At 40.1% G+C, this 10,452-nt stretch overlaps 1 protein-coding gene across 5 annotated transcripts; it reads left to right on the forward strand.

Annotated features, from left to right (window-relative positions):
* strip1 (striatin interacting protein 1) lies at positions 1 to 9,955 on the forward strand. Of its 5 annotated transcripts, none has more exons than XR_002169531.1 (24): positions 1 to 150; positions 885 to 954; positions 1,033 to 1,107; positions 1,223 to 1,357; positions 1,460 to 1,580; positions 1,727 to 1,902; positions 2,060 to 2,187; positions 2,294 to 2,476; positions 2,577 to 2,797; positions 2,883 to 2,948; positions 3,028 to 3,091; positions 3,191 to 3,262; positions 3,377 to 3,451; positions 3,755 to 3,852; positions 4,174 to 4,300; positions 4,420 to 4,520; positions 4,600 to 4,666; positions 4,768 to 4,872; positions 5,209 to 5,413; positions 5,866 to 6,175; positions 7,471 to 7,601; positions 8,208 to 8,275; positions 8,349 to 8,477; positions 8,630 to 9,955. XR_002169531.1 is itself a non-coding variant. In XM_019880540.1 (20 exons), exons 1-20 carry the CDS (start codon positions 40 to 42, stop codon positions 6,111 to 6,113), a joined length of 2,448 nt encoding a protein of 815 aa, XP_019736099.1. In that variant the 5' UTR covers positions 1 to 39; the 3' UTR covers positions 6,114 to 7,140. The 5 variants fall into 5 exon arrangements, 1 of the variants encoding a protein (XP_019736099.1); XR_002169530.1 differs by having other exon boundaries at positions 7,507 to 7,601; XR_002169532.1 differs by lacking the exon at positions 8,208 to 8,275 and having other exon boundaries at positions 7,507 to 7,601.
* Positions 9,956 to 10,452: the final 497 nt, after the last annotated feature.

Genomic DNA, 10,452 nt, shown 5'->3' on the forward strand with positions numbered 1-10,452 from the left:
GTCTCGTCTCGCGAGAAGACGCCGTGCCCCCGCAAAAAAATGGAGGTCGGAGGAAACGGCGGTGCGCTAGTTGTAAACAATAAACAGAGAGCTATGCTGCCAAATAAGAGTAGGGGGGAATTTACACGCAACCAGAGAAAGGATTCAGAGGCAAGTACACACATATACAAGTGATTTATCTAATCACGTCTATAGTAGTTTTCACAAAAGACCACAGACGGACGAGGCTAGTTCTTTCCTGTATAAGCATCGTTAGCCCTGTCAGTATAGCTTCACTATAATTATTGACATTTCGACCATTTAAACCCTACTGAAAACTTTTTCCGATTGTCCTCTACTGTCACTGCTGAATTAAGTGTGCTGCCGTTTACAATAAAAGTCATGTTCGACGGTATTGTATCTTAGCTTATGGTAGAGGCTCGTGTTAGCTGGGGAAAAGATAAGCTATGGAGAGATTCAGCTTTCACGAATCTGTGCACCTGTGGAAAAGCTCCAGTCAAAACAGCTTTTACGTTCGCATGCTCTCAATGTAATATTAGGTTCCACCCATTTCAAACGACCAATTTTGTTCTTCTTGTCTTCTTTGTCTTCTGCAACAATGCAAGAATTGTTTCTGATTTATCACCATTTGGTGATTATTTAATTCTTACATTAATAATGAATGCAGTTTGTGGGGATTCGATCATTTGACATTTCTGCAACAGTATAACGAAGACATTTGTAAATATCAATTTTAATTCAACCAGGAAATATATTGGTCGTCAACAACTAGTTTGAAGTTTTCCTGTCGAGTCTTTACAGATAAGCTACTGCTCACCCCAGTAGTTAGCTACAATCGGTATGTTCATTATTTAAATGGCAGAAATGTTTCTTTTTGTATTTAGGGCTTGTCTGAGTCTCCAGACCTTGAGTTTGAATATGCTGATACAGATAAATGGGCTGCAGAGCTGTCAGGTAAGAAACTATTTTTTTCACTGTGGACCTATAGGATGCCATGTCCTAATGTTTTGCACGTTTTATGGTGTGTTCTAGAGCTGTACAGTTATACTGAAGGGCCAGAGTTCTCCCTCAATAGAAAATGTTTTGAGGAGGAATTCAGAACACATGGTATGTGATCAAATATCTGATAAATTTCTGTTCCATGCAGTTCATTCCATCAAAGTTAAAGAATAATGTTAATATATGTATGTTCCGATTATCTTTGTTTCCCACTGTGACTCAGTGTGTGATAAGAAGTGGACAGAGCTTGATGCACCTCATCACAGGGCCCATGCCATGCGGATGCTGGATGGACTGGAGGTGACTGCTCGCGAGAAAAGGTTAAAGGTTGCGAGAGCCATTCTGTACATGGTGCAAGGTCAGTCTTTCATGGCTCCAATGGACAGTTTATCTTTCCAAAATGCCCAAATCAAACATGATATTTGTTGTGTTAATGTGGAGCAAAATTGTTAAAATGCAGGAACCTTTGGCGAGTGTAGCTCTGAGGCCGAAGTGCAGCATTGGATGAGATACAACACCTTCCTGCTGCTGGAAGCTGGAACTTTTTCTGCTCTGGTGGAACTGCTCAACATGGAAATTGAGTAGGTTATTTACTTTTTCCTCTAATTTCTGTCATGTGATGCACTTCACAGCCAACTGTAAAAATGTAATCATTATGACTTATGACTCTTTTAATTCTTATTCCAATAATAGATCATCACCAATGTTCTATTTCTCTGCCCCTCAGTAACAGTGCCGCCTGTAGCAGTGCTGTCAGAAAACCTGCCATCTCTCTCGCTGATAGCACAGATCTCAGGGTGCTGCTCAACATCATGTACCTGATGGTAGAAACCATCCAGCAGGACGACCCAGCTGACATGGCCGAATGGAGAGTTATCAGGGAAACCTTTCGAGCGGAACTGGGTGGGTTTCTTAAGAAACAATATCCTTCCATGACATGCTATAAAATAGACACACCAGCCATCACATTAGGTACATCTGTTGAATGACATCCAGAAGAACGGCATCATAGAATATTTTTAATCCATGGATAAATTGTTGTTAATCCTTTTTATCTTAGGCTCTCCTCTATACAACAACGAGCCTATCGCAGTCATGCTCTTCGGGATGGTTACCAAGTTCTGCAGTGGCCATGCGCCTCACTTCCCTATGAAGAAAGTGTTGCTGCTGTTGTGGAAGAGCATACTGGTGAGGGATGGGGCCCATCTGTATTTTATGACGGTAGCCCTAAATTTCTCATGTGGCGCATGGAGAGTTACAAGTGAAATATGGAATTCCTTCCTGTATGATTCAGTTCACACTTGGAGGGTTCGAGCAGCTCCAAACCATAAAGGTCCATAAGCGTGAGAAGCTGGGTCTTCCCCCTCTGCCAGAAGACAGTATTCGGGTTGTACGCAGTATGAGGGCCGCTTCCCCTCCCGCCTCCGCCTCTGATCTCATAGAGCAGCAGCAAAAACGGGCGCGGCGTGAACACAAGGTACCTCTTGTGGCTGGGATTAGTGTACAGTGCCGCGAAAAAGTAGTCCAGACTCATCAGTTTCGCTCTTATTGACCTCCCCGCTTTTCTCTTCATACAGGCACTGATTAAACAGGACAATCTTGATGCATTCAACGAAAAGGACCCTTACAAGACCGATGATCCCCGAGAGGATGAGGACGACAACGACGACAATGACAACTCAATCGAGGCCGAGACTTTCCCCTTGGAAAGGGACGAGGTGATGCCTCCACCTATTCCTCATCCTCCATCAGAGAGGGTGTCCTTCCCCAAAGGGTTGCCGTGGGCCCCCAAAGTCAGGTGCTTTGTATTCCTTTCTGGTTTGGGTTGTTTCCAAAGATTTCACTGATCACACATCAATAGCTTGTTTCTTTGTTTTCATTAGGGAGAAGGACATTGAAAATTTCCTGGAGTCAAGTAGAAGCAAATTTATAGGTTACACACTTGGATGGTAAGAGCAATGTGATTTTTTTGCAATGTACTCAAAATAATTGCGGTAAACCAACTACCTTTCCTTGTGTGTCTCACAGTGACACAGACACGGTTGTTGGCCTACCTAGGCCTATTCATGAGAGCATCAAGACACTAAAGCAGGTATTGCATCAATTCATACACTTCTTCAAAAACCCTCCCCACACTCTTGATTTATTTATTTTTTTGTCTCCAACGTTCTTGACATTATATTCCTTTCAGCATAAATACGTCTCGATAGCCGAGATTCAGATCGCAAGAGAGGAAGAGTTTCAGAAAACCCCTCTATCAGGGGTGAGTGACTTTAGAAAAAAAAAGCTTTTGAACTGTTGGACAAGAGTATATTGATCTTAATATCTGGTGGTGTCACGCTAGCATCATGTTTGTGTGTATGTGCTTCCTCGCCAGGGAGAAGAAGAAGTGGAGATGTGTGCCACTGAGCTGCTCTATCAGGGAATCCTACCCACATTACCTCAGTACATGGTCGGTGCTCTCACATCGGACATCAAAAATGTTGTCATCGTTATGATTTTTTTTTTTTTTTCAATTGAGTTGGACAGGTTATTCATTATATTACTGAAAATTATGAAATAATTTATCTTCTTATTTTCTGAGACAAAAAAAATGGCATTTGAGCAGGCATAAGTAGGCCTTTTTTTTAAAGTATACGTACATTACAGTGATGAATTATAAATACATGCTGACTTCCACTTAATAAATTAGCACCTTAAGGGAGTAAGTTACCAATCCGTAATTGACATCAATTCTTCTCTTGTTGGCATTCAGATTGCTCTGTTAAAGATTCTTCTTGCGGCAGCTCCGACCTCCAAAGCCAAAACAGATTCAATCAACATCCTGGCAGATGTGCTGCCGGAAGAGATGCCGTGAGTGATGCATCTTTTTGCTTGCTCTTCCTGTTCAGAATATGGAGACCTTTCTAATTTTAGCAGCACTTATTTCACTTATTTTTGTTTTTAGAAGTGACAGAATATCCTCCTCAGAAGTGCTTGAAATAGTTTGATTGCATTGAGGCAAGTAGGGGCAAAAGAAGAAAGCACGAGAATGTTTCATACCACAGTGAACTACAACCACAATAATAAAGCTGTTGTTGAATCGATAAGTGACAAAACAGTGTGAAGACAGAAATTGTCATTAGTCAAAGATGCTGAAACATGTTGATGGGAGACCGATTGTTCCTATTGCAGGACCACTGTGTTACAGAGCATGAAACTCGGTGTTGACGTCAATCGACACAAAGAGATCATCGTGAAGGCCATCTCAGCCATCCTGCTGCTGCTCCTCAAACACTTCAAACTTAACCACATCTACCAGGTACACCTCACTTCAATGTTCCCTGTGTCAAATCCAAAGGTGGTTCTGCCATCTGTGTAATTTGAGTCATTACCGAAATATTGCCAAAGATATTGGGACTTTTTTTTTTGTTTTCTCAGTTTGAGTACATGGCTCAACACCTGGTGTTTGCCAACTGCATCCCCCTCATTTTGAAGTTCTTCAATCAGAACATAATGTCTTACATCACTGCTAAGAACAGGTACTTCATTGTACAACATAAGCATATCATAGATTATGATGGAATGTAAAATCCCATTTTTGTCGTTCCCGTTTTGCAGCATCTCAGTGCTGGATTTTCCATACTGCGTGGTGCACGAGCTTCCTGAATTAACAGCAGAGAGTTTGGCAAGTGTTCCCATGTCATGCCTTTATTTGCCTGTGTTTAGTCGAGCAAAATGCTGTCCCCCCCCCCACCAACATTAAGTACTGATGACATATTCTTATAGGAAGCGGGAGACAACAACCAGTTTTGCTGGCGAAACCTGTTTTCCTGCATTAACCTGCTGAGAATCCTCAATAAACTGACCAAGTGGAAGCACTCCAGAACGATGGTGAGGAGACGGAGAATCTTCAAGTCACATGATCCCTCCTTCACGCTCACTGCCTTTATTATTATATTACCTCCTTATAGCCTCTCGAAACATGATTGTTGTCTTTTTGAACCTTACAAGGAAATGAAGGCATATTTGTTGCATAGACCGTAGCGCTTCTCTTTGCTGGAGATGTTTAGCTATATGAACACTTGTCACTTGTGACAGCAACAACATCATTTTGATGCCATCTTAACACCAAGACAATGTACATGAAAAAAAATCACACGCCTAAAACAAACTCAGCATAATTCCATCATGGCAAGTTAGACATGCTAAAAAAAATCTGTTACCCAGATGCTGGTAGTGTTCAAGTCCGCTCCAATCCTGAAGAGGGCGCTAAAGGTGAAACAAGCCATGATGCAGCTTTACGTCCTCAAGCTTCTCAAAGTGCAGACCAAATATCTTGGGCGTCAGTGGCGGAAGAGCAACATGAAGACGATGTCGGCCATTTACCAGAAGGTCCGACATCGGCTCAATGACGACTGGGCTTACGGAAACGGTAAAATGACGAGAGGCCTCTAAAATCTTTTTTTCCATGTTTTTTTGCTTGCAAGTGCTGTCAGTACACTCACCGTCACGTATCCCACTTTTTTCTTGTAATTGGCGAATTACACACTGTTTCATGTAGAGTGCATCTGAAAAGTGCAGTATGTACAACTGTTCAATTTTAATGTAATTCCTCCCAAAATGCTTCAACAAAGTATTGTGCATAAGCTGTGAATACTTGCCTACATATGATATATTTTTTTAATACATTTGCAAGCATATTTCAATCATTGGGTGTTGTGTGGAAAATACACACACACGCGCACAAAAGAATTTTGGAAAAATTGAAGTGCGCTGCTTATTCTCTGGATACACTTTATGGTGTGATTCAAAAGTTATTTGACCAGTGATACTTTCAGTTGTAGCAACTGTGGTCATAATCTACTATTGGTGCATTGTGGGCAGATCTGGATGCCCGTCCCTGGGATTTTCAGGCCGAGGAGTGTGCCCTGCGTGCCAACATCGAACGCTTTAACAGTCGCCGCTATGACAAGAATCAGAGCAACCCGGACTTCCTCCCGGTGGACAACTGCCTGCAAAGCGTCCTGGGGCAGCGGGTTGACCTGCCCGAAGACTTCCAAATGAACTACGACCTCTGGCTGGAACGAGAGGTCTTCTCCAAACCCATTTCATGGGAGGAGCTGCTGCAGTGAGAAATGGTCAACATCCTTGATCTTTTATCGAGGATCAGACTCTTTTTGAGTGTGGCGTTCAGGTAACTCAGCACCAAGCACTCATTGAACAACTGTGATGAATGAATTTGGTCACATATTCCCAACTGAGTGAAGATGGCAATTGGATGTCTGTCAGTCATCTGTAGTCGGCAACAAATTATTTAATCTGATGCCTTGAGGAGTTAGTATTATGTTATATCGTGTTTATTGAATAATAATTGATTTTGTATTTAGGTTCTGTGAGATGCCACCACTCTGATGCAAGTGTACAAAAGCAGCTGTTTGTTGACCTTTACCTTTACAGTCACTAGTCTCCCCTGTGAACATATCGCACTACATCGCTACGCATTTTAAAATACATTTATGGGTACTAATAAATACAAATTTTAACTGTACAACTCAGGCCGGGAGTGCAGGTTGTTTTTAGATGTTTTACAACATTTTAATGAATTTAACATTCTGTGTTCATCATTGGAGCCTTTATTTAAATTAGACTGATAAAGGGATTTTTTTTTTGTAGCATGTTCATTTACGCAAATAAAATATATTTCAGTTATTGCCTTAAGTGGCAGATTTATGTTTACAAATCATTTTCTTTTTATTTGTTTGTTTCAGTTCTTGCATACCACCTTTTGCCCCTGGGACAAAGCGGCAGTCATATACCTAAAGGATGTAACAATGCAGCCTCTGTTGAAATATGCTTTGTTTTGCAGAAAAATGTCTTTTCATTTTCATTTAATGGCTATATACAGTAGAATATGCTTTTTATTAGTTTTAGGTTAGTTGCATCACTTAAAGAAACAAAAGATATATTTAAAAAAATCTCCGGGTCTACAATTTTTCTCTTGTATCTACTTGCGATCTGATTTTGTTATTTTATTAGAAATGGAAAAATAGAACATCATGGTTCTATTTTATTTCACATAGACCTCAATATTCTGAAATCCTACTGTCAAACTTGCAGAATTTTCTTACTATTAATAAACCAACAAATATTTACATAATATATTTTTTTGTTTTGCATTTACTTTATAAAACGAATGGAGTCAAAATATATAAACAACTGTCAAATGACAGAATGTGTTGTCAATTTATAGGAATATGTCCTGTCCTGGGTAATAAAATCAAATGTTTAAACATATTCATTGAGAGACCATTGGCAAAAGAAAGTTAATGTAAAAACCTGCTGTGTTAGTAAAGTTGTGCTATACTTAACTGTACTCTGATACTATGTTTGTTGTTGTGATGTATCACGCTAAACTGTTGTTTTCTGAGTCACAACCATGGCTCATGTAAATCAGGAAGCCGCATGGCATGAATCTGTTTTGCAATCAAGGAAATGCAAGTGAGCACCCCTGTCTCTGGTCACAAGACTGCAGGAGATCTTCAGCGTTTGCAAACAGCGGTCCATACATTGGCTGAGCAATCACCCTCCATCCCACCCCAACCTCAAGCGTCTCTTGAATTGTGAGTGCTCGTTGTCATCCTCTGTTCTTCTCACAGCCACCAGGGGGCAGTCTTGAATTGCAGTACAAATGAAATGCAATTCCGTGAACAGTACCAATTTTACTCTTAGATTGTATTGTAGCATTCCAGTATCCTGTTGCATGGGCACGTTCACTTTCTGCGACCATAACAAAGCATGGTTGAGATTTCAACAACCCGTGTGATTTCATTACTGCAATTAATCATCATTTTAGTCACATTTATTCATTGATAGTGTTTTTATATATTATTGTGTGATTGACATCACCGGTCATTGCTCAGCAATGGTCACGGTATTATACAGCAATGAAAACATCCCCGCTGGTGGCTGTAGTCACTCACTCGTTCAACACATAGTTATAATTTCAACATTGTCCCAGAATGACGTGGATTGTCGTGTCAAGAGTTAAACATTGAGTTGATATTTGCTGCCGCTGCATACCTCTTTACTGGAGCATGTAAGAGGGAGCACTTGTTGTAGCTCTGATTCTGACCTCTTTCCACTCACCTGTGCTTTGCAGAATTATTTTTAAAATTGTTTTATCTGTTCTTGGATGTCTAAATGATCTTGCTGCACCTTACACCCAGTATCTGAGCCACTCCATACCTAAAGTCCTGCCCAGTGCCTCGGATCAGCTGACCAACTGCTTCTGGAGGTACCGAGGTCGAGGAAGAAGCATAGAGGCTCGCCTTTTTTTTTTAAAGTGACATTGGCATTTCTTTTGACAGATCAATATGAGCTCACCCTGGACATCATCCCAGCCCACGAATACCTGGTCCTGTCCAAAAATGTCAAAGGAGGTGTGGCTGTGTCCTCACAAATTGAAGAAAGCAAGAAGTTTCTCTCTTGCTGACCAGGTAGAGATTGCTCTCATTTATAAAGAAAAAGACCTGGATATCGCGCTTGGGTAGTAAGGACGCTGAAATGTACTTTTGTACAAAAATAAAGCAACATAACATTAAGTGGTCCTTCAACAATCTATTCTAATATTTATTTGTATTTTTTACAGAAAACAAACTTTCTTTGTACAGTTGTGTTCATAATACAATCATCATCACTGAGGGGAATGGAAGGAGATGTGCTCAGAAAGACCCTGCTGCGCGCGCACACACACACACACACAAACTGGAGCATATGTAAGTCAAGGATATCAATTTAGCTGTATGTATCAATTTCCCCTTAGCCACATTTATTCTGCAGTTTTGTTATTACATGTGCACAGACCTCTATAAAGACAACATAAAACATAGTACAGTAACAGTTTGGATCTCCTTGTGTATTCCTAACATTCTACGATGCCACACTTTTATGATATGCGATAGACGGTGATATGATATGTCTCCCATTCTGAAAAAATGTTTACATGTCAGTATTCACATTATTGCAAGAATGTTTGCGATCTGTCTTTTCCACACTTGCAAAGCGTAGAGTAAAATAAGATGTAAAATAATTTTATTTTCGCCACACAAATGTGCCCCGTGAGACTATCTTCACTGTAACCACACAATGGAACATAAACAATGGATGGCACAAGTAAATACAATCTTTGCCTTTCTTGGATTTTTCTCTCGACGGAAAAGGTCAAGTTAGGTCTGAGCGCGACGGACATCACTTCCACCAGCCAACAACATCGACACAAAATACAAAATAGTTTTTAAATGTACAATTAAGATGAAAATATATATCGCCTACGATATTAATTGATCACATCTATATATGCCACAAATATACAGTAATATAAATATAATCCTTTCAATAATAGCACAGCTTTGATTAAATATGAGTTAAGAAAATAAAAATATCTGTAACAGAAGCTTAAATGTGGTTGTTTACAATCATCAACGATGCACAAGCAGTGTGTACAGAAATCAAACAGCCATCTTTGCCATTCAAGCTTGACATGTTTGTGCTATTTTGTGACAAATGTAATACGTTTGCAACAGATTGGAGTTGTCGCTTGAAGTGTTGATATTTGTTGTGCATTGAATAGGTTTTAGTTGACATTGGGTATAATTTGTGTTGCGGGAACTGCCTTGGTGTGTCTGCACCGAGCATTGATTGTGCGTGTTTTGTATACACAGTGCTGCAACCACAGGTCAGCGATTACGCTCAATAATTTATTGTGCCTCATAGTTGAATTAGAAAGCAAAAATCGGTGCTTTGAGAGCCTCATCTGTGCATTTTCGTGCAGTTAACTGGAAAATCTTGAGTGCTTTTGTAGCGCACTTTAAACATTCACATTTCAAGTGTTTTGCTGTGTGCTTGTAATTCTTTGGTGTGTAAAATGGAATTAATGAATTCTTACGATGATGCAGTTTAGTGGATGGGATGATAACGCAAACTACATTAGCGTACATTATCCTGAAGTAGGTCCCTACCTCCGCTTTGAACATTAGACTGGACACAGGAGAGTGATATGAAATACTGTAGTTCGTCAAATAATGGCCTCTACTTTAACAGACAATCAATCCATTTCAATGTAAGCATGCCAATCATCAAATAAATTACATGAATTTATCCTCCCTTATAAACAGCTTATCCCTACTACCAGTACCTTCTTGTGCCATGTGATGACATCTTCTTAATCTGCTGCCAAATTATTTTATTGTGTGTCCTTCGTAACCTCCAAATGTTTTTGGTGCCATTGTAAACTTTCCTGTAACTGCTTGAAACCCTCCGCAGTTGAGTAGTTAAATGCCGTGTGCTGTAGTGTGGTTAATGATCCGATTTTATTGATTACAAATAAAGTCTTTTTTTCCATTTATCTTTTCCAGCATCATCTGACAGGCAGTACAACAGTACGCTCCTCCATGAGATGGCAGAAGGTTCACA

Source organism: Hippocampus comes, unplaced genomic scaffold, assembly GCF_001891065.2.
Source record: "Hippocampus comes isolate QL1 unplaced genomic scaffold, H_comes_QL1_v1.1 scaffold68, whole genome shotgun sequence".
In the NCBI taxonomy this organism is placed as follows: Eukaryota; Metazoa; Chordata; class Actinopteri; order Syngnathiformes; family Syngnathidae; genus Hippocampus; species Hippocampus comes.

Bases quoted from the DNA above. Each gene is read 5' to 3' on its own strand.
- strip1 (XM_019880540.1), top strand. From the start codon at position 40: ATGGAGGTCGGAGGAAACGGCGGTGCGCTAGTTGTAAACAATAAACAG. The intron at 1,581-1,726 runs GTAGGTTATTTA...TCTGCCCCTCAG, and splicing joins CTGCTCAACATGGAAATTGA to TAACAGTGCCGCCTGTAGCA. The intron at 2,949-3,027 runs GTAAGAGCAATG...TGTGTCTCACAG, and splicing joins ATAGGTTACACACTTGGATG to TGACACAGACACGGTTGTTG.